Source organism: Zootoca vivipara, chromosome 8 (genome assembly GCF_963506605.1).
Source record: "Zootoca vivipara chromosome 8, rZooViv1.1, whole genome shotgun sequence".
NCBI classification, from domain to species: Eukaryota; Metazoa; Chordata; class Lepidosauria; order Squamata; family Lacertidae; genus Zootoca; species Zootoca vivipara.
This window is the reverse complement of record NC_083283.1, coordinates 67,295,694-67,320,503: the sequence shown is the minus strand read 5'-3', so window position 1 is coordinate 67,320,503 and position 24,810 is coordinate 67,295,694. Positions and strand designations below refer to the sequence as shown.

Genomic DNA, 24,810 nt, shown 5'->3' with positions numbered 1-24,810 from the left:
TTTAAGGCAGGATAAGGATGGGAGAGGAAAATCTTTTTAGAAGAAGTCATTACACACGGAAGTCAATCTCCACTAATGTATTCCTGCAACAGGGAATGCGCAGCTAGAAACTGCTTGCTATGTAAATATTTAAAAAAATCAAATCTAAGTATAGATACATACATATGCAATTTTATAAATTTGATTGCATCCCTCTTTCTCCTTCTTGACTCAGCCAAGCACATAAACCCTTCTAATTCCATCTTGCTTTTTCTCGCAAAGCCAGCCTGAAGCCCATAATGTTCTGCACACAGATCCAGGCGAAGTATTCAAGTATTGGTAGCAATTGGAGATTCCCTCTCGATACAATCAGCAGCTTTGGAGGAGCAGCTTTAGGTGGGACTGTTGGGAAGACTGTTTATCGGGAAGTTTGAACAACTCCTGTTCCATCTTCCCTGCCACCAGCACACAACACAACCCCAACCTGATCGGGCCCTTCTGCATCTGCCACCTGCATTTCTAAAAGCATTCACATTTGTTTGTTTGTTTATTTATTTAGCTAGTTAGCTAGTACGCTGCCCTCCATCTCAGGGCAGTTCACAACACAAATATACAAGATAATAAAAAATAGAACAAAAACAAACCAATAACTCTGCTCCTCTCCGCCCTCTGTATCACTAAAATAGAGCTGAGATAGTTTTAACATTCAAACTTTCCCTAAATATCAAAGTGGTTATTCATCTAAGTAAAGGATGTCCAGCACTTGTGAAACTGAAATTAATGAACCTAAGTGAATCGTGTCTATTAACTTCTATGGGCCTAGTCTAAGGACTACCGTAGAATACCACCCACTTTTGCCAGAATGCATGTGTGTTGATGTGGCAGGGGTAGAAAGACTGGGGTGTAGAGGTAATTTTGGGGAGTTCTGTTGAAATACAAGTGCAGGCACTTGGGAATATATATATATATATATATATATATATATATATATATATATATATATATATATATATAATCTCCAGAAATATATAACCAGTGCAACTGGTGGCTTCTGTTGACATTTGAGTGGGGAGTTCCAGCACAATCCTATATATGTCTACTCAGTTGTCATCCCTATAGGGTTCAATGGGACTTGCTCCTTGATATACAGGGTGATTCATAATGAAGTATACTGTATACTTCATTATGAATCACCCTGTATTTGTATAATGTCAACCCTAAATATATGAAATGTATGTATTTATTTGAGGATGATGGGGCTGTGACAAAAAAAAAATACAAGAGTATTTGAACTGAAATGATTCTTCCAATATGGCACTCCTGATTCCCTCCTGGAAATGGCTTTCACACACAGAACTGGTGCCCCACCCCCCAGTCTCTTGCCTTCCATTGGAGTAATAGTGGTGAAGCCTGCTCTGGGTCTGATGCAACCACACTGGTCACAGCCCCCTAGAGCTGCCTCTACCCACCAAGCATTCCTATGAGGGTGGCAGGACTGAGAGACAGGATATCAACAGTTGTTGTTGTTGTTTAGTCATTAGTTGTGTCCGACTCTTCGTGACCCCATGGACCAGAGCACACCAGGCACTCCTGTCTTCCACTGCCTCCCACAGTTTGGTCAGACTCATGTTGGTAGCTTCGAGAACACTGTCCAACCATCTCGTCCTCTGTCGTCCCCTTCTCCTTGTGCCCTCCATCTTTCCCAACATCAGGGTCTTTTCCAGGGAGTCTTATTTTCTCATGTGGTGGCCAAAGTATTGGAGCCCCAGCTTCAGGATCTTTCCTTGATATCAACAGTACAGCTGAGCAAAATTACTCCAGTTACAAATTGCACCAAAAAAATACCGCGTTGCTTTTTTTTTAATAATATGTTTATTGATTTTTTATAACAGACAACAAATACGACAAAAATAACAACAACAACAAAAATTCAAAATACAAAAATACAAAAACACCAGAATACAAAAAAAATAAAAAATAAAAAAATTCTTATTTCATAATCTCACTTTTTATCTCATCTAATGACTTCCTCGGTCCTCCTCCTTCTGTGTTACAATGTAAATCCCTTTTAGTAATTTCAATATCATATTAAACAACTAACTTTACTTAAAAATTGACTTAATTCTATATCTTATCTTCCTTGATATTTACCTTCTCTACTATTCCATGTCTTTCTACATACCTATAACTACTTCTAACAATACTTATTTCTTAACTTGTTATTATCTACAACCTCCTTGTATCTCCTTCACTTCCATTGGTTCTACTCTCTTATAAGCTTATTCTTTAAATAAACTTTAATTTTTTTCCAGTCTTCTTCCACTGTTTCTTCAATCCGATCTCGAAGCCTCCCGGTTACCCCAGACCATTCCATATATTCTATCAACTTCTTCTGCCATTCATCCACTATTGATATAATTCACATTATTTAATCATTGACTCATTATTTGTTTCTACTTAACCTCTAATTTTCCCCTTAAAATATTCCAATAATATGCTAAACTATTATTTCTATCCCATCTGATATATTAAATTATAAACTCCTCTCGTCCTAAATTATAATTCCAGCTATACCATGTCTCATTCCTTAACCCTTTCCAGTTCAGACCTTGTTAATCCGTCCTAATTATAATTATATATTCCTTTCATCCCACCCCCGCCCTGGCCTCCAGCAACCCAGACCACCCTCCCAATCTTCCATTCTGTAATTGCTTCCCTTTAACTTTAGCATCTACCTCGCACCCAATTTTTTCCTCCACCTCCCCCCCCAATATGTCTTGTCTTCTATTTGGGCCCCGCCTCCCTTCCCTCACCAGAGAAGCACAGACCCATACCCATTCTTCATCTTCGACCTGATCTCCCACTCCCACTGGGAGATCAGAGTCCCACATTTCCTCTTGTACTGATGTTTCTTGGATCAAATCAGCCTCTTGTGCAACTTCTCTCACCAACTGCAAAAAAGAAAATAAAGAATATGCCTTTCCCCCCATACCAAATAAGGCATGGATTATCATTAATGGTTAGATTCAATTCTATATAATGACAGACCTCCCAGTCCAAAAGATATGTGATCATGATCTGCAGAAAATGGGCAAATTGGAAATACTGTAGGAACTGATGCTGCTCATCCCTCACACGTGTTTACACCCTCCCTTAGCAAAGCTCTAATTCATCCTCTACCATACAGCATAAATGCAAAAGAGTGCCTTTATTTTTTTTATTTTTAAAAAAACTGATTATAGGATTGTATGTTGTTGTTGTTGTTTAGTCTTTTAGTCGTGTCCGACCCTTCGTGACCCCAGGAGTGTATGTATTGACCTATAATTGCTTTTTACTACCTAACTAAATGGCTATATTAATCATGCATGCATGCAGAGTGCATCTTACCTTTGCTCTGCTAATTAATCAAAACAACTAAAAATAGTAATAATACTGATGAAGGAGCATGATCCTATAAGGCTGTTGGGTACTCTGCATCTAATCCGCACCGAAGCACTGAAAGTTTCTCCCCCAAGTTACTGCACCAGTCTGCATTAACATGCAATGGACTGGGTATTTGGCAGGAATAAGCAAATAATACACACACGAGACAGATGATTTTCAAAAGGCTTGTGTAATCCAGTTAATCAAAACCAATGTGTACTTATGCCCTTTCCAATAAGATCTCCTCTTGATGAATGCCAAAATAAATAAATAAATAAATAAATAAATAAATAAATAAGCAGTTGTTTTTGTGTGAAGGCAGGTTCTATTTTTAAGGAATGAGAAAGGCTTTTTATTAATGTATGGTAAAATGTATATCTTACTGTATTTTAATAGGGCAATCCTATGTATATTTACTTGGAAGCAAGTCCCACTGTGGGGCTTCTCACAGGTAAATGTGCATAGGATTTCAGCCTTCATCTAGATGACCTCCAGAAAAATGGAAGGCTTTCCTCTCCCTACTGAGAAAGATTGGTGGTGTTAAGTGCTGCTGCTGTTTCTATGGCGCTTTTCGGTAGATTGGCCTTGTCAGCAACTAGATTTCATGGGGAGCAACTTTGTTAATGGGCTCAAACATCCAAGGCTAAAGCCATAAGTCCTGATCCTTGGCTCCCATAATCCAATAGTTCCCTTATGGCAAAGCTCATCCCCACCGTTCCCACCCTTTCACATCCTTCCCCAATCTCTAGAATGGCAGAATAGCTGCTGCTGGGAGAGCTGTCATGGAGGCTAGGTTTTATGCTATTTTTATCCTGTTTAGTAAAATGCATTAATTCTAATTGTTTTACAAAGAAAAATTAGTAAAGTGTTAATTCCTGTTTCCACGATATTCCAAGTTCATAAATTAATTCAGGTAGAGAAGTCTGCTCACCCTCATTGGTGGGCGGTGTTGCAGCCAGGCTTTGGAACACACAAGTGCTCCAGCAAAGAGCAGGACTGGCTGGATGCCGAGGAATGGTGGGAGGCACCAGCTGGGGGACCCCAGGGAACCCCCATGGGGGAAAAGAATGAGAGCCGGGGGGTTGGTGGTGGGACAACAATGCGTGGTCAGAGGGAGCAGACTGGGAGGAGGAGGAGGAGGTGTCAGAAACTGGCAGCTGCTGTTCAGGATGCCAGCCAACTGGTCATGCCCTTATTCTGGATACTCCGTTTCATTCCCCCCTCTCCCCTACTTTTCCATCTTTTCCCACAAAAGGTATTTAACATTCCACACTCACAAAGTATGCTCAATCCTCACTGAGCTCTGTTGTTGTTGTTGTTGTTGTTGTTTGTGTTCCTAGATAGATAGATAGATAGATAGATAGATAGATAGATAGATAGATACTGTAGATGATAGATAGATAGATAGATAGATAGATAGATAGATAGATAGATAGATAGATAGATAGATAGATATGATAGATAGATGATAGATAGATAGATAGATAGATTAGATAGATTAGATAGATAGATAGATAGTGCTTTTGAAAACCTTGCTAATTCGCTCCTCTTGTGCATGGATGGTGCTATTCTGGCTGCATAAGGATTCATGCACAGAAAATGATCTTATAATTAGTAGATAAGACTGGTTTATACTATTGATGAATGGAAAGCCCGTAGAGGAATTATATGCCCAGAATGCCTTGGAAAAATGGATTTCCATTTTTAAAAAAACCTCAGCCACAACAATTTGCCCTTGCTCAGTACCACAATAGAAGAATCTGGTCATGCTAAAACTCAGATGTTTCGCAATTAGCTTTACTGGCATGAGCAAACTGTTTCCAGTGAGAATGGGTTTAATGCTTGATCATTTGTTTTCTTTATTATCCTAAGCTTTGCTGACGATCACAGATGTTCAGTAAACAAGACTGCTTGCAAGATGGCTTTAAGCAGAACCTCTGGTGACTCATATTCAAAGATCATTTTGCCATGGGGATCAGTAGAAGGGTTGATTGCAAACCTTTGAACAAGTGTCTGTTGGGAACACAAAGAGAACAGTCCGGGCCCATCAAAGCTGATGGAAGTTTTGACATAGATTTCCACAGGAGATGAAATACAGCAGCCTATATATCCATAGCGATATCAGTATCATCATACTTAAGAATTTTGATAGTACTGTCAGTAAGGGAATCTGTGAAACTCACTGACTCACATCGCTGACAGGAATATCAAAATTCTTAAGGCGCTTTCACAACAGATAGAAAGCTGAAACTTCATGCACGCATGGCTCAACATACCTTGCTTACTCAAAAAGTCTGTAGATTGGACATTTCTACCTTTCTCCCTCAAAATCCAGGACACGAATTCTGCCGCATGCCACCGTACAGAACTCTCTCCCTGAGTCACAGACAGAATGTTGTATTGTAGGATCTTCATCAATCACCCATGAAGCAGGAGAGGAGAAGAATTCCAGGTGGCATCCAGGAATGCAAGCTAGTTGTTCCAGAATTACTGCCCTTCACAAAACAAATTCAGCCATGCTCAATATTGTTTGCAATCAACTCCTCTCTAGACATTGGACTTGGCTGTCACTTGAGGAGACAAGGCAACATCTGGACTCCCTGCGTGTCTCTCTCCTGCCACCTAATAGCTTATAGAAGCTGTCAGAGAACCCTACATGGAATGCTGTGGTAAAAAGCAGTATAATGCCTAGGGACAATAGGATGAGTGACGAGCATATGCACTTGAGTATGATTAGGGATGTGTGAGATGAAATATACCAACTTTATTGTCCAACTAGCCTACAGACCTTTCCAGTTCTGCATTAAACAACAGCTGGCCAGATAGGTGCTTCTGGGTGCTCACAAACAAAACATGTCCCCTCTACTACTTTCGCCCTTGCATTGAGTACACCCTCAAGATTCCTAACTCCTGCTGTAGATACCAATCTGTTTTTGAAAGAGCTGTGTGTCTGGGAGGTGAGGGAAATGGATACAGAGAGGCTGTGGGGAGCAGCTTGGATCTGTGGATGTTCATAAGTTCCCACTAATATTTACATATTTTTGCACATCATAATCATTTCATAATAGCCCTTGCTTCTGTTATGAGTTCAATGAGCCTGGCTGCATCTCCTGCTGCGTGTGAGGGGTTTTTTTATTTTAAAAAAATCATCTCTAGATAAAAACATTAAGCGGTCTGTCAAAACAGCAACCTAATTTCACAACGGAGAGTAGAGTGAAATCGTAATAGGCTTTAAAGACTTTTTTTAATAAAAAAAAGATCAATATTAGGCTTTCTAAAGAATTTGCTTGCCCTCAAAGGACACAAAGGGCCCTCCCCTCCCAAAAATGAACTTCTGAAACACACAGAGGATGTTTGCTAACTGCACTGACAAGAGTAGCGAAGTACATTGCCACCTCATTAAACCTAGCAAAACAGGGGAAGAAAAGACTGCTACAAAACATGGCCTGAGTGAGGTCACCAGCTAATCTAACTTCATGACAACAAAAGATCTTTGACTGATGAGAAAGTCTCCTCTGATGGAGGTCAACATTCCTTGGTCTAAATGAGTCTTTCAGGCTCAAGGTGGAAGGGGGGAAAAAGTTGTTCGCTTGACTCGCTGAGGCATATGCTACGGTAGCATGTGGCTATCAGCATCCTGAGACCTTTTGTGACAGATAAAATGATTAACTGACTATTCAGAATTCTAGAAATGTCACATTAGCTGCGGTGGCCAACTCCTCAGAGAGCAGGCAGCAGAGTGTGAAGCCTGGCTTGAAGCAGAGGAAGGTTGGGTGCTAAAAGAATAAAGTGAGAAATAATTTGCAGCTGCAAAAAATTGAATCAAAGCATTGGAGTGTGTTTGTAATATTTGTGTGCATGCATATACATGTGAAGTGACATGCAGAATTTTGCAGAAGGATGCTGGGTGGGAGGAAAAAAGGAGAGTCAAATCGGTATCTATTATAACTTTTATGAAGTGAATCCTCCTCCGAAATACTGTCAGTGCTGTCTGGTCATAAATATTTCTCTCAAAAATGTTCTGTTCACTCAAGCCAATCAATTATATAGTGAGATCTGGTACCTACCTTAGCATACTGCCAGAGTCTTCCTTTCTAGCTAATCAAACATTACCTTCATTTGGGAGTGTAGTATGCATGCTATAAGCAAAGAGCCTTCCTTTTTATGGAAGAGGATTACCTTGTTATCACAGTTTTATGAGAGGGATTAAATAATGCAGTGTTTCCCAACCTTGTGCCTCCAGATGTTTTGGGACTACAACTCCCATCATCCCTAGCTAGCAAGACCAGTGGTCAGGAATGATGGGAATTGTAGTCCGAAAACAGCTGGAGGCACAAGGTTGGGAAACACTGAAATAATGCATGGAACATATTTCTTTCTCCACCCCCACCCCCCATCCCCACCCCCTTTTTTAAGAAACTATGCTCTCACAATTCCTTGATGGAAACTTGAACAGTAGGGTTGGTGTTTGTTTGTTTTTACTTCACAGGAAACTACTGTCCTTAATCTGGCTGGCTTCATATCACTGAAAGACTGCCCTTGGGAGTTTCAGAGGCCTTTCTGTTGGGTGTTTTAAAGGACCCGGCTGCAACTTTTGGAAACAATCCTGGTATGGCAATGCGAACTTCGTGTGAAATGGATAGAGCCAGGAAGTGGCTCGGACTCAGTATATCTTTAAGTTGTTGCTTAATGATGAACCTCGTTACGGCTGTGTTATCTGGGAGCAGCAGACCACCCAGCAAAGGCCAAGAAGGCAGCCTCTCGGACAACTTGCTTCTGCATCTGCGAATGAAGAGGAGCTGGGTGTGGAACCAATTCTTCGTTTTGGAAGAATACACTGGAACGGATCCTTTGTATGTGGGAAAGGTAAGTGGCATGGGGGGATCAAGGTGTCGCTATATTAAAAATGTGTATGTAGTACTTTATTAATATTATTATTATTATTATTATTATTATTATTATTATTATTATTATTATCACCATCACTATTAGTAGTAGTAGCAGCACCCTGCGCATCTGACTGGGTTGCCCCAGCCACTCTGGGCAGCTTCCAACATATATAAAAACATAACAAAACATTGCACATTAAAAGGCTTCCCTATACAGTACAGGGCTGCCTTCAAATGTCTCCTAAAGGTGTCGTCTCCTTGACATCTGATGGGAGGGTGTTCCACACGATGGGTGCCACTACCGAGGAGGCTCTGTGCCTGGTTCCCTGTATCTTCACTTCTCGCAGTGAGGGAACCTCCAGAAGGCCCTTGGAGTTAGATCTCAGTATCTAGGCTAAATGTTGAGTGTGGAAATGCTCCTTCAGGTATTATCCCTGCTTCATTTCAGATATATACATACAGAGAGGGGGGGGCTGTGCCATGGTGCTCAGCAGCTTTACCTACAGCCTCACCTGCTAGCAGACCACCCAACTCTCATCAAATCCCACACCACTATCCCGTTGGACCAGCGATGGGGAACATTTTTGTTTCATACCCTATGGGCCAACTTTGACAGGTGGGCAGAACAACCCACATGTCAATCACATCACATCATTGTCACATGATTAACAGGCAGGTTGCCCTGCCCAACTCCCATTGGAGGTTGAAAAGGGGAAGGGTTGCATAACCTGCCCTGCACTGACCCTTGCAACCTTTGGCGACCCTCCCCCTGCTTTTCCTTTCCACCTTCGATGTCAGGGGTACAAAGGAGTGTGAACTCTACCTACCTCCCCAACACTCCCCAATGCTTCAAGTGCCCCCTAGACCTCCTCAGCTTCCAATTCCATGTAGATCTTGCCAAGTCTCTCAGCTGCTCGCATTAGATTTTTGCCAAAAAACAAACAAACCCACCCACAGCACTTCCTTTAGACCTACAAATGAGGTGGAGATGGGTGTCAGCCGGCAGCCCAGGTGAAGAAGAAGAAGAAGAAGAAGAAGAAGAAGAAGAAGAAGAAGAAGAAGAAGAAGAAGAAGAAGAAGAAGAAGAAGAAGAAGAAGAAGAAGAAGAAGAAGAAGAAGAAGAGTTTGGATTTGATATCCCGCTTTATCACTACCCAAAGGAGTCTCAAAGCGGCTAACGTTCTCCTTTCCCTTCCTCCCCCACAACAAACACTCTGTGAGGTGAGTGGGGCTGAGAGACTTCAAAGAAGTGTGACTAGCCCAAGGTCACCCAGCAGCTGCATGTGGAGGAGCGGAGACACAAACCCGGTTCCCCAGATTATGAGTCTACCTCTCTTAACCACTACATCACACTGGCTCTCCCGTGAGGGACAGTTGCAACAGGCCAAGGCAGCTCTCCCTCCACATTCCCCCTTCTGCTGAGGCTGAAACACTGTCACTGGTGAGGTGGTCAGTGGCGACGGCAGTGGTAGAGCAGGATGTTTGCTGTGGAGCTGCCCTGTGGCTTTCCTGGGCCACCTGCCACTGCAGCCCTCCATTGCTGCTGTGATGGTGCAGCTGTAGTTTGCAGTGCCAAACTGCTGCCTTAAGCAAATATATAATAGGACAGTGTCCTAAGGACACACACACACATTTCTCCTGAGGATCTTCCAATCTAAATTTTGATTGCTGGAAGTGACGAGGGTAAAAGGATGGGTATGCACAAATGCACTTAGCTTTGGCTCTGGGGTAGGACTAAGAGGCAAAGCCAAAATCTCCATCCAAGAGGTGGTTTTTTGAGGAGGAATTTGGAAGAAGAGCAGATCTGGCACCACACAGGTTTTCCAGGCTGTTGTCCTTCAGGCGGTGTATCGGTGGAGACCTAATTTATTTCAGTTCCTAAGAGCTTCCGACGGGTGTCACCTTGAGCTGTGAATAATGTCTGTTTTGAAAGGCTATCGATGATTTGCTTTTTTCCAAAAGATCAGCACTAACAATTATCTGGTGTAATTGATGTCACCCTTAGAAACTCCCTGGCAGTCTTTATAGGAAGTGCTCCGGGTTCAGAACATAGGCAGGTGATATTGATACAGAAGGGATTGGTTGAGGAGAGAGAGGGAGAAAGGAAGGAAGAAGTTGCAATGGCACAAGTGGGCATGTTATATTAAATGTGCAGTTGCAACAGAAGACAGCATATTGTGGGATAACTCACCACTGTCCTCGTGTCACTGCAGTTTGCATTTCCCTGCCCTTTAGCAGGAGCAGGCAACCATGTACAGCAGAACTAGGGAAACTCATAATGTATTGACATCCCAATTTGGGCAAGTTGTCCTAGATCAGGGGTGTTATGCTGTATTGTGTTTTTACTGAAATTCTACAGTTAATGCTGAATTGTGTTTTTAATATTTGGTTGGAAGCCACCCAGAGGGGCTAGGGAAACCCAGTCAGATGGGCAGGGTATAAATAATAAATTATTATAATATTATTATTATGTCCAACCGGTCGATCGCGGGGTGTCTATGGTCAATCCTGGTCAATTGCGGGATCCTCCTCTCCAAGTTTGGCTCATCCACCCCTCCCCCAGAAAAGCTCAACAACTCTGGTCAATCCAATGGGTAGATCACTGCCAGTTTATTTATAGTGGGAGTAGATCGCAGTCTCTTGGAAGTTGAATGTCCTTGATATTACAGAGCCATAGCTGCCAAGTCTCCCGCTGAAAAATGCGGGATCAGCAGCAGTGCGGCACCGGAAGTCGCTTCTACGCATGTCTGGACATGGATAGAAGCAACTTCCGGTGCCGCTCTGCCCGATTTCTGGTGCCCATACATGGGCAGAGTGGCACCCGAATTGGAGCCTCTGGCAGGTAGGAAATCCAGGGGATTTCTGGGATTGGGAGAACAGCGGGAAATGGATTTCCCGCAAAAAACGGGAGACTTGGCAGCTATGTACAGAGCATGCAGGCATGAATAGCTTCCACACAGAGCAGAACAGGAGAAGAGAGTGCCCCCCCCCCAAAGAGCCCCAACCCCTGACATTGCACTTGCTGAATAGGTAGGTAGGTACTGTTAGGTAGGTAGGTACTGTTGGAGATGCAGAAGAGAGGCTCATTCTGTGGTTGAAAGGTTAATTTGGTTAATGTTGAAGTCAACTAGCCAAGAGGGGGACTGTTGCAGGTGTGGCTTAGCAACCAAGCAGGGCCACATGATATTCACCAAGGTAGTACAGTGGCCTGATTGACTGTGTAGTTCTGAGGGAACTTTGCCCCTGTATTTTTGGTTGAATGTAAGAAAGTAAAAACCTCTCTATTCATTTCTTTTTCAATTATACACTGTTTTTGTTCAGTTTTCCTTGGTAAGGTGTTATCAGGGCTTTTCTCTCTGGAGTCTGCATTATTTAAGTGACTTTTATAACAGGTACAGCATGAATTTCTCCAGGTAGGAAAGCCTATAATGCCCGAAAAGGGCTTTTGGCAGTGAAGTGTCTCCTCAGAATGACTTCTTCATGCCTATAACTCAAGCTTTCACCTTTTCGTTTTCCTTTTCCATCTGTGATGGCTCTTTGGATTCAAGTTGGCTTGAGTTTGTATGTCGTGGATTAAGTTCCGACTTAGAACAGCAGTATAAACACACTCAAAATGTAATTTCAGTGGCACATTATATAAAACAGGCAGTGGCGGGAATTCTCAAATGGCTAACAGGCAGCAAAAAATAAACACAATATATGATAGCCTGAATCACTAGTCTGCACTTGTCTTTTCATGAATGTCTGCATTCTTGCGACAGTAAAAGTCAATTTAGTTATATTACTTACAATATTGCTTTTCTTGGCTACATGCAAAGTTGAGAATAATTTTCCACCTTAACTTTGTTTGAGACCTGGAGAAAACACACTTAACTGTGTTTCCTATATTACTTAGAATATGTTTTGGTCAAAGGAAAGCCAGGGTATGCATTCGGGTTTGTTTGTTTTTTTGCCAGACAGCTTCAATTTGTACCTTCTTGACATCAAAGTCTACCAGCTTCCATTCTTATCTCGTAGAACACTGGCGTGCTTAATTACTTTCCCCCATCATTCTATTCTTATAACAACTATGCCCCTAGAACCTACATCGTTCGTAGTCCATTCTTGTTTGACGTTTGCCAGAACAATAATCTAATAAACATTGCACTCTTATTATCAGCACATCCTGGGATCAGAATATGAACTAAAATGATAGTTGCTCTCTCTATATATACTATCAATATGCAAGGGCTACTTTAAGCATGGGCTTGGGCTTGGGAATGCCAAGTGGGATTTGCCTATGTGAAATTGGTGTGTTTTTTTTTGGAGCCTGCAAAATCATTCAGAATGAAAATCATCCTTTACTGGTGCCCCCCCCCTCGCCCCCAAAGAAAAATTATATTTAGTGAAGTTATGTGAGGATATACCAGAGTGATATACCAGAGTGCTTTTCTTGTTCTCCACTGAGAGAACTGTGTGTCTTTGCACGTGAGAAATACAAATCACCCTGTGAGAACTCCCAGAATTCCTCAGTGATATGCTTTGCATGCATAATATATCGGAGTTGCCATAGCTCAATGACATTACATTGTATGCGTAAGACCCTATGTTCAATCTTGGCTCCTCCACTTACAAGGATTTCAGGTTGCATGGCTGGGGGGGGGGGGGAATTAGATGAGCTGATGGCCTCATCAGAGGAAGAGCTCTCTCTGAACTTGCAAAACTCTTAATTTATCTGGATGCATTCAGTACTGTGTCAATGGCTGGCTTAGTTAAAATGAATATACAGTGCTTTTAAAGTTTCTCAGTACAAGAAGACAAATCTGATCATATTTCTTAATGCATCCTATGCTCTCCTCAGATTACTTCCCAAGTGGTCTCATTGATTTTAAATTCTGTTCTGGGGCAGATCAGCAGTGTCTATTTGCTTTAGTTATTAAGATGCAGCATCTAAACCTTCTAAACTACTTATATCTGTAAAGTTCAAGTATTTTCTAGGGTGTGTGTGTGTCATACTGACTTTTTAAAAATTCACAGATGGACTCTACTATGGAATCAGAATTGCTCTAACAAGCAATTTTGTAGATAAGCATGCATGAATTTATTTTTTGCAAACATAGCTTTTCTCGCCATTTTGTAGCAATACCTGTGCATGCAAATAAAGAACGTTTGCTAATACTGGTAAAGAAGCTCATCCAATTTTTTATTTTACCAGCATTTTCATTCAGCACTAAAGAATTTAACCCTAAAAGCTTCGATACTTCTAAAATACAGTTGATACCAAGCTGCTTATCATATATCATACTCAAAAAGCACATCCACATTTTGATAAAAACACTTTCTTATTGTTTCAGTGCTGCTGTTCAGTGTCCTTCATTGCCGCCTCCTCCTTTGTCTCTCAGCCTTTGGCCTCAATTTACTCACAATGATATTGGCTGTGGTGGTGACACATATAATTTTGTCAATAATACCATGGTGTTAAATCTGACATGATACTGTCATAAATACTCATGAAGTCACGTGGGTTTCCACAGTCAATCATATTAAAGAACAGTTTGAGCAAAGGAGAAGAGGGGAAATGGTATCAAGAAAAATTGCTGGGACATGCAGGTTCCAGGGTGCCTTGGTGCCCTTTCTAAATTCTGAAGCACCCTGGAAAATGTACCATGGATTCATGACCCTAGGATGCTGCAATTTCAGTTTCAGATGACAGGAAGTAATGAAGCTCTCCCGGTCATTGCAGGTGATGCCTGCCACATTTGTGGCAAAGAGAACAGATAGCTGTGATGTGAGAGAGTTATGGCAACAGCATGAGCTTATTAAGAGCCAAGCCTGGACTTTCTTGAAGTTTGAGCTTAACATAATTAGTACAGGGACAAATTCACAAGTTCACCATTGCAAGCTCTCCAGTTCCAAACTGCAAAGTCATCGCTAATTGTAAGGCACTGTATCCTACACACAGGGCAGTTTGTATTCTAATGTATCTTGTGGGGCTATATAGCACCACAGATTCACAACCTGTGTCTATGCCGCCAGCTAATTTACTGCAGTTTAGTTTGCTGGTTCAAAATGGGATGAATTTGCAATGAGGAGATAAACAACTGTGAGCATAGCTCTCCCTGGCTGTAATTTCCAGCACCGTTTGCAATATGTTTTGCAGTTGTTTTAGTGGACCAGGATGTAGGGTAGTGTATTTAGGCACTTGAAAAAAAACCAGTCCTGTCTCATCTCTGTTAATAATAATGCCATTCTCTCATCCCCATAGTCAAGTTTATGGCACTTCCAAGGGCGCAGGAACACACTTGATAGTTACAACTGAAGGTGAGAAAGACAGGGAGAAAGACAAAGCTTGCACATTTCTCCCTTGAGTTTCATTCAGGGGTGTCTTACCCATAGAGGCTGGTGGTGCATGGCTTCAGGGCACCACGTTCTGGAAGGTGCCAGGGAAGAGGCGGAGGCTGGATGTGGCGCCCCCCAGCATCAGCTCACCGCCCTCGCCCGCCTCCGCCATGCCACACCGAAGTAACGCTGCACCCGGAGCTTCCGCCTGCTGTGGCCACCATGGCACAAAGCGGCCAGCTGAGCCGGGAGCTGCCACGTCCAGCCTCCACCTCTTCCCCACCAGAGGAGCTGCCCTCCAGCCACAGCCCGCCTCCTCCAGCCCCGCAAAGCTGGGCGCATCGCCAGCAGCACTGTCCTCCCTAAAAAAAGGTTGGCAACTCTGGGAAAGGGATCTTCACACCACAGCGCTGGATATGCTTAAGATGGCCCTGGTTTCATTTTATCAAAATATTCCTTAATATAATAATTGCCTTGATGAATGAGACCTGAGCCCATCTAATCTACAATTTTGTCTCCAACAGCAATGATACAGCACTCCTAAGCAAGACATGGTGGCCTTTCCCTTTTGTTAGCCCTAGGATCTAGTATTCAGATGTAGACTGCTTCCCACTTGGCATTTTGATGCACGGTTGCTGCCACCAACCCACATCATGCTGGTCATGCTTGGTTCAAAAGATGCATGACATCATTGCAGTCAATGTTTCCCTTCACCTATTTCCATAGAAGGTAGAGAGGAGTGCTTAACATAAACAGAATGCATCATCATAAAAACATGGGGGGGATATGGTTTGGGGACAGCCATTTTCCTTGCTGTCAGGTCCAAAGTTGCTATGGATTCTGTTTTTGGAAGAAGATGGCAAAACTAAATCTAGGAATGGAATACAGATCTCCATCTGTGCCTTGCACCTGCTCCTCTTTTTTTCTTGATACTATAGCCCAGATGTTCATGATTTGAACTTTAGAGCCAGTTCTGCTTGGCTGAACTTATAGTTCTGAATATATCTGTTGTTTTTCCCCCCATGAACTTATTGATGACCAAACACAATGCTCAGTGGTTCCATTTGCAGATTGAATTCATACAACAGCAGACATGAAGCATGGTAGAAAGAGAAGTAGCTTGATGATAAAGCACAGATACTGCATGCATAAGATTCTTAGTTTAATATTTCATCTCTGTCTGAAACCTTGGAATGCTGTTGCTAGTTGAGTTAACACAAACCAGTGATCTGACACAGTATAAGGCAACTTTCTAAAACTTTCATATGCAGCCTATCTGGTAAGGAAAGGTGCAGACCAAAGGTGATGTTGTTTTTTTAAGCACCTACTCTCATTCTGCCTGAACTCAACCAAACTTTCTTGTTTGGAACACAGACCTCATATTACACTGCAACCCTGAGAGTAAAATGCTGATTCTCCTTTCTTATTTCGACATTTTAGTCATTTTGATCCATTCATTGCAGTGGCAATGAGCTTAGAACAGATTCCTTAGCTAAACAGAAATATATGGAGTTTCCTAATATGTTTCCTCAATCACAGCTGCAGTATTGCTGATTCAGGCTGCGACCTACACAACATCTTCTGAATTCAATAAAAGCAGGAGCAGGTTTTATGTAGGCCAAAATCAGGACGTTGACAGGTTGGGAAGAACAACATTCCCCAAAGATTCATTGAGTCATAAGGTCAGGCCTTCTGCTTGGTGAAACTTCGCATTCACCTCTTGCATTCATTAAAGCCCCACTGACACAGAACAGGCTGATCAGAAAAGAGGCGTGATGCAGTCCATTACTATTATTTTAATCAGGAAAATTATCCAGCACTTTTAGCACTATTCTATTCTAGCACTATAGAAATAAGACTATACAAAATTATTTTCTTTCACATTGCTTGGTGTGTGTTTTTCAGCATCTCTGTGGTATGCTGTGTTTCCATAATGTACAATTGGTATGGATTTACCTCTCACGCCCTTTTCTATATTTCATGTATTCTGGGCAGTGTGCTCTTCTAAGAATACGTAGAAAGCTGTCATATAGTAGCTTATTATTAGATGAGATGCAAAGGACTGAGCATCCATTTTGCCTTTACTTCTGGCATACTTCCACACATATGCACACACAAATTGGACTGGTGCCAGCATGTAGACAATCAAACTAGCAACCCAAATGAACCTTCCCAGGCCTTGATATCAGCTCAAAAGTCCCCCATCAAGATTGATTAGACTGGTGAACACTAGAGACCAATTTCCTAATGAATTAATTTTCATACATTCAATTTGCACATGTTAATTTATAGGTTACAGCTATTCTGGATCCTATAATACCACTCAGATGGTGGAGTTGTTCATTTGTTTGTTTTCCAATACATAGTAGGTTTTTAAGGGGCATCCTAGCTAAATAATGGGCACTGGCAATAGGCCTAACAAGCTTGTAATATCCCATGGGTTTTTGGAAATTGGACTTACTGTGTGAAGGTACCTTGCAACAGGCCTGCCCTAAGACCTGGATACAGCAGGGGTCAGCAGAACTTCATCAGGTGTGCTATAATATATATTTATGAACAACTGGACAGCCACTCAGCATAGCAGCTAACCAGGCAAAATTAAAATTCCCAACAAGTTCCTACTTGTTGAAGGGGACCACACCCCGCTTGGAAGGGGAATTTCTGCTGCAGATTAGTCATTTCTCTTAGGCAGGCCACACAAATCTGTGTTTGCTTTTCTGCTGAGTCTGGGAGGTGGGACTGTTTGAATCACATTTTATACCAGCCATTTTACTCTTCTAGGTTGTTCTTCAGTAAAGCACTTCCATTGTACATGAGCATGACTTCCTCAGTTATGGAAAATTTCTGTGCATTCGTAGAACTCCATCAAATGGCTCACATGCATCCATGAGAATTTGCAAGGTAGTACTGAAGATTGGTCCAGGCTAGCATGAGCCCAGAAGTCTTCTTTTCTTCTTTGGCGATCACTTGTAGCCAAGTAAGAGTGTCTTCCATAAACACGGTTTTCAAAAGTGAGTCCTTAAGTGACATTGGAGGCCAATTTTGGACCCACAGGTTTTTCCACAGTAGGAACATAAGTTTCTGGACAGGAGTTGATCATTCTTGACAGCCATCTGTCAGGAATGCTTTGATGGTGTTTCCTGCTTGGCAGGGGGTTGGACTGGATGGCCCTTGTGGTCTCTTCCAACTCTATGATTCTATGATGATGAGGGTTTGCCAAGCATGCCTTCCTCTTAGCACGTTTCTGCCTTTCGTCCTGAGTTTGAGTGTCTTCAAAACCCCGTGACACCTTTATGAAAGGCTGTTCTCCCATTGGAGCACTCGCAGGCCAGAGTTTCCCAGTTGTCAGTGTTTATACTACATTTTTTAAGATTTGCCTTGAGAGAGTCTTTGAACCTCTTTTGTTGACCACCAACATTACGCTTACCATTTTAAAGTTCGAAATAGAGTAGTTGCTTTGGAAGACGATAATCAGGCATCTGAACAACATGAGCAGTCCAACAAAGTTGATGCTGAAGAATCATTGCTTCAACACTGGTGATCTTTGCTTCTTCCAGTACACTATGTACTACTATGTACTACTAAGAGGGAAACTGCACTTTCCAGGAGGTGAGGCAATGCTGGCATAGGAAGTAGCTATGTCATCGATTCCCCCTAGGTGACTTCAAGCCTACCAAAGCATTGTGAAAAGGAACTGTGCTGAAGCTGGCAACCCTCCTAAAGCAATGAGATAATGTCGGAACCTGTCGCTAAAAACCTGACCGAACGCAACAGTTCTAAGAACAGGAGAGACGGACATTTGCAGCCTCCAACCAAACAGCATGATAAGCATTACTGTATCTCTGGCTTCTTGACATTTCCTAGCATGGCAACAGTTGGCTCACTGAGTGGCAGGAGGCTGCCTTCATGTCTGTTCCTAAGCGATCATCATGCTTGAATGGTCACCTGATTTCACTGTCAGGGCCCCTGCTGATGCTGCCTTAATGACATGGGAGCCACTGGAGCATGTGGTTCACAGAGTGTGGGTTAATCTACTGTGTTGCGTAATAAAAACAATTGAATAACTCCTTTGTTCCAAGCTTTTTCAAGAAAGGGTGGGATACGGATGTGCTTGACACCTTTTCTGAGCCACTACGTCAGAGGACACAAGGCCATGTAGGAGTAGCCAACAGTGTTTGTGTTCCCAAATCACTGGCACCGGGATATGCTCCACCCACAATAATTGCATTTTATATTGTGATTTTCCTCAAAAAGGACTTCCTGGCTTTCCTCTCTCTTCATTTAACCCTCAGAATCACCTTCTGAAGTAGCTTAGGCTGACAGTGAATGGCCCAAGGTCAATTAGCAAAACATCATGGCTGAGCAGGGATTGGAAACTGGGTTTCCCTTATCCTAATTCAGTACTCTAACAGTTCCATTACACAGATCTTGTATAGCTGGAGTTACTGAAGAACCAGAAAAATAAAAAACTCTGCAACCTTTCCAACCTACAAGCCACCAATCAAAACAAGATCAACAACATTGTCAATCTTTCACAGCAAACACTCAGCCCAGCTGAGGAATCCGTCCTTTCACGGGGGCTATCATTCTGCCCTGCCAAATCCCAACACATGATTCAGTTCTGCGGGGACCTGGAAGCATTTTTTCGCCGCTTACGCCTGAGGGAGTATTTTCATCACACCCAAGAACAAGACAAAGTAGAACAAACTACATCCCCACAACACAACACCTCTCAACTTACTGGGGAACAACCATCACCCTCCAAACGCATCAATGAACAGAACATTGACCACCAACTACCACCGAAAAGAAGTTACACAAAAAGGGACTCCACGTGGACCCCTCCTGATGGACGCAATACCACACTAGATCTGTACATCGAATGCTTCCGCCACAGAATCCAAACGGATGTGACCAGAAAACAGCATCACTTACAACAAAATCTAAACCATGCTGAAAGGAGAGCCATAGAAAATCTCAGGAACAACCCAGACATTATAATTAAAGAGGCAGACAAGGGTGGAGCTGTCGTCATCATGAACAAAACTGATTACATCCAGGAGGCCCACAGACAACTTTCCAATACTGCCTTTTACATGAAATTGGACTCAGACCCCACACAAGCATACAAAAAAGAACTGAACAAGATTGTCAAGGAGCTACCCCTACACATCCAAGAACAGATCCTCACAAACACACCAGCGGAACCTCGGCCAGGAACTTTCTATCTTCTACCCAAAATACACAAACCAGGAAATCCAGGACGCCCCATCATCTCAGGTATTGGCACCATTACAGTGGGTGTTTCCGGCTATATGGACTCTGTTCTGAAACCATATGCTATCAGTGCTCCCAGCTACGTACGTGACACCACAGATTTTCTGAGGAAAATACAATCTTTGAACAATCTTCCTAACAATACTATACTAGCCACTATGGATGTGGAATCTTTATATACCAACATCCCACACAATGATGGTTTACAAGCCATAAGGAACACCATTTCAGATAAAACCACAGCGGACTTTGCTACCAAACTCTGCCACTTTGTCCTTACCCACAACCACTTCAAATTTGGTGATGACCTGTTCCTCCAGATCAGCGGCACAGCCATGGGCACCCGCATGGCCCCACAGTATGCCAACATCTTCATGGCAGATTTAGAACAACGTTTCCTAAACTCCTACCCACTCAAACCTCTCTTGTACCTGCGATACATTGACGATATTTTTATTATCTGGACACATGGACAACAGACCCTGGAAACCTTCCACCAGACATTCAATGACTTTCACCCCACCCTCAACCTAACAATGAACCAATCTATGCAAGAAATACATTTTTGGACACTACTATAAAAATACAGGATGGACGTATAGACACCACCTTATACAGAAAACCAACTGACCGACAAACATATCTACATGCTTCTAGCTACCATCCCAAACATACCAAACAATCCATCGTATACAGCCAGGCCCTACGTTACAACCGCATCTGTTCCAACTCTACAGACAGAGAATCTCACCTAAGAGATCTACAGCAAACCTTTTTAGAACTAAAATATCTACCTGATGAAGTTAAACAACAGATCAACAGAGCCAGACTGATACCTAGAGAGAACCTGCTGCAAGACAGACCCAAAAAAGAAAATAACAGAACACCACTAGTCATCACATACAGCTCCCAAGTTAAAACAGTACAACGCATCATCAGAGATCTACAGCCTCTCCTGGACAATGACAGCTCCCTTTCTCAAGCTCTGGGAGGAAGACCTTTCATTGCCTACAGACAGCCACCCAATCTTAAACAACTCCTCACCCACAATAATACAACCACCAGACTTAACATGGTAAAATATCTCTGTATTTTAGAATTTCTGTTTTGTTGGAAGCCGCCCAGAGTGGCTGGGGGAACCCGGCCAGATGGGCGGGGTATAAATAATAAATTATTATTATTATTATTATATGGACACCAGAGCCTGCAATAAACCCAGATGCCAACTTTGCTGCCACATACACCCGGACAACATCATTACTGGCCCCAACAACATCCAACATACCATCTCAGGACTATTTAATTGCTCATCTTCTAACATTGTGTATGCCATCAAATGCCAACAGTGCCCTTCAGCTCTCTATATTGGACAAACAGGCCAAACCCTACGCCAAAGGATAAATGGACATAAATCTGACATCAGGAACCAGAAGACAGAAAAACCAGTAGGAGAACACTTCAATCTCCCAGGACATTCTATACAAGATCTCAAAGTAGCTGTCTTACTACAAAAGAATTTCAGAAATAGACTGGAAAGAGAAGTTGCTGAATTACAACTTATCACCAAGCTCAAAACAATGGAGGGACCTGGTTTGAACAGAGATGTTGTTGTTTAGTCGTTTAGTCGTGTCCGACTCTTCGTGACCCCATGGACCATAGCACGCCAGGCACTCCTGTCTTGCACTGCCTCCCGCAGTTTGGTCAAACTCATGTTCGTAGCTTCGAGAACACTGTCCAACCATCTTGTCCTCTGTTGTCCCCTTCTCCTAGTGCCCTCAATCTTTCCCAACATCAGGGTCTTTTCCAAGGATTCTTCTCTTCTCATGAGGTGGCCAAAGTATTGGAGCCTCAGCTTCACGATCTGTCCTTCCAGGGAGCACTCAGGGCTGATTTCCTTAAGAATTGATAGGTTTGATCTTCTAGCAGTCCATGGGACTCTCAAGAGTCTCCTCCAGCACCATAATTCAAAAGCATCAATTCTTCGGCGATCAGCCTTCTTTATGGTCCAGCTCTCACTTCCATACATCACTACTGGGAAAACCATAGCTTTAACTATACGGACCTTCGTCGGCAAGGTGATGTCTCTGCTTTTTAAGATGCTGTCTAGGTTTGTCATTGCTTTTCTCCCAAGAAGCAGGCGTCTTTTAATTTCATGACTGCTGTCACCATCTGCAGTGATCAAGGAGCCCAAGAAAGTAAAATCTCTCACTGCCTCCATTTCTTACCCTTCTATTTGCCAGGAGGTGATGGGACCAGTGGCCATGATCTTGGTTTTTTTGATGTTGAGCTTCAGACCATATTTTGCGCTCTCCTCTTTCACCCTCATTAAAAGGTTCTTTAATTCCTCCTCGCTTTCTGCCATCAAGGTTGTGTCATCTGCATATCTGAGGTTGTTGATAGTTCTTCCGGCAATCTTAATTCCTGCTTGGGATTCATCTAGTCCAGCCTTTCGCATGATGAATTCTGCATATAAGTTAAATAAGCAGGGAGACAATATACAACCTTGTCGTACTCCTTTCCCAATTTTGAACCAATCAGTTGTTCCATATCCAGTTCTAACTGTAGCTTCTTGTCCCACATAGAGATTTCTCAGGAGACAGATGAGGTGATCAGGCACTCCCATTTCTTTAAGAACTTGCCATAGTTTGCTGTGGTCGACACAGTCAAAGGCTTTTGCATAGTCAATGAAGCAGAAGTAGACGTTTTTCTGGAACTCTCTAGCTTTCTCCATAATCCAGCGCATGTTTGCTATTTGGTCTCTGGTTCCTCTGCCCTTTCGAAATCCAGCTTGCACTTCTGGGAGTTCTCGGTCCACATACTGCCTAAGCCTGCCTTGTAGAATTTTAAGCATGACCTTGCTAGCGTGTGAAATGAGCGCAATTGTGCGGTAGTTGAAGCATTCTTTGGCACTGCCCTTCTTTGGAATTGGGACGTAGACTGATCTTCTCCAATCCTCTGGCCATTGCTGAGTTTTCCAAACTTGCTGGCATATTGGGTGTAGCACCTTAACAGCATCATCTTTTAAAATTTTAAATAGTTCAGCTGGAATATCATCACTTCCACTGGCTTTGTTATTAGCAGTGCTTTCTAAGGCCCATTTGACTTCACTCTCCAAGATGTCTGGCTCAAGGTCAGCAACCACACTACCTGGGGTGTACGAGACCTCCATATCTTTCTGGTATAATTCCTCTGTGTATTCTTGCCACCTCTTCTTGATGTCTTCTGCTTCTGTTAGGTCCTTACCACTTTTGTCCTTGATTATGGTAATCTTTGTACGAAATGTTCCTTTCATATCTCCAATTTTCTTGAACAGATCTCTGGTTTTCCCCATTCTATTGTTTTCCTCTATTTCTTTGCATTGCTCATTTAAGAAGACCCTCTTATCTCTCCTTGCTGTTTTTTGGAAATCTGCATTCAGTTTCCTGTATCTTTCCCTATCTCCCTTGCATTTTGCTTGCCTCCTCTCCTCCGCTATTCGTAAGGCCTCGTTGGACAGCCATTTTGCCTTCTTGCATTTCCTTTTCCTTGGGATGGTTTTCGTTGCTGCCTCCTGTATAATGTTACGAGCCTCCATCCATAGTTCTTCAGGCACTCTGTCCACCAAATCTAAATCCTTAAACCTGTTCCTCACTTCCACTGTGTATTCATAAGGGATTTGATTCAGATTGTATCTTACTGGCCCAGTGGTTTTTCCTACTTTCTTCAGTTTAAGCTGGAATTTTGCTATAAGAAGCTGATGATCTGAGTTACAGTCAGCTCCAGGTCTTGTTTTTGCTGATTGTATAGAGCTTCTCCATCTTTGGCTGCAGAGAATATAATCAATCTGATTTCGATGCTGCCCATTTGGTGATATCCATGTGTAGAGTCGTCTCTTGTGTTGTTGGAAGAGAGTGTTTGTGATGACCAGCTTGTTCTCTTGACAGAACTCTATTAGCCTTTGCCCTGCTTCATTTTGAACTCCAAGGCCAAACTTGCCAGTTGTTCCTTTTATCTCTTGATTCCCTACTTTAGCATTCCAATCCCCTGTAATGAGAAGAACATCCTTCTTTGGTGTCATTTCTAGAAGGTGTTGTAGGTCTTCATAGAATTGGTCAATCTCACTTTCTTCAGCACCGGTAGTTGGTGCATAAACTTGGATTACTGTGATGTTAAAAGGTGAACAGAGATATCGGATTCTTATCTCATTATACATGATAAGCGATCTTCATTATACATGAAGCGATTATACATGAAGCGATCTTCATTATACATGATAAGCGATCTTCAGCCATCTCAACCCTTGCTTTTTCATGCAAAACCATTTGCAGTCGTTTTCGGTCATCAACAGCTATCAGTCAGTCAATCACCCACTTCCACCACCCTTCTGAGTGATCTCCCCTCCCCATCCCCACCCCTCCCCACCCCTTCTCTACATAAGTGCCTGGGGACTTCTATTTCACTGTATCTGAAGAAGTGTGCATGCACACGAAAGCTCATACCAAAATAAAAACTTAGTTGGTCTTTAAGGTGCTACTGAAGGAATTTTTTTATTTTACTTCGACCCAGACCAACACGGCTACCTACCTGTAACCAGTTCCATTACACATTACATTGTCCATATCCTTTCCAGGAAGGACAAATGTTGCATTGAATCACTGAAGTGCTCTAAGTGGATATTGGTGTTTTGTTGTAGCTGCTGCAATCTTCGAAAAACACAACTCTCATAGACCTTGATGGAATTTACATCTAAGTCCACATCGTAAGTATTGGGGTGTGAGACTTTCCTGCTCAACTAGTTTCTTGGCTGTTTTCTTCCTATTCCCATAAAGGAGGTTAAACAAAAGAAGCAGGCAGGTTTTCGTAGGCAGGGAATCTTCCCAAGCTTTTTCTTACTGTTGCCAGTTGTGGTCCTATAAGCCATTTGATTAAGCCTCGGGTGATTTTG

At 42.5% G+C, this 24,810-nt stretch overlaps 1 protein-coding gene across 1 annotated transcript in view; it reads left to right on the top strand.

Moving 5' to 3' along the window:
* Positions 1 to 7,894: 7,894 nt before the first annotated feature.
* Positions 7,895 to 24,810, top strand: part of CDH20 (cadherin 20) — a 49,352-nt gene continuing 32,436 nt past the window's right edge. Inside the window, exon 1 of the mRNA XM_035125527.2 lies at positions 7,895 to 8,268. Coding sequence (XP_034981418.2) covers positions 8,014 to 8,268 — 255 coding nt within the window. The 5' untranslated portion in view covers positions 7,895 to 8,013. The remainder of the gene's footprint in view (positions 8,269 to 24,810) is intronic.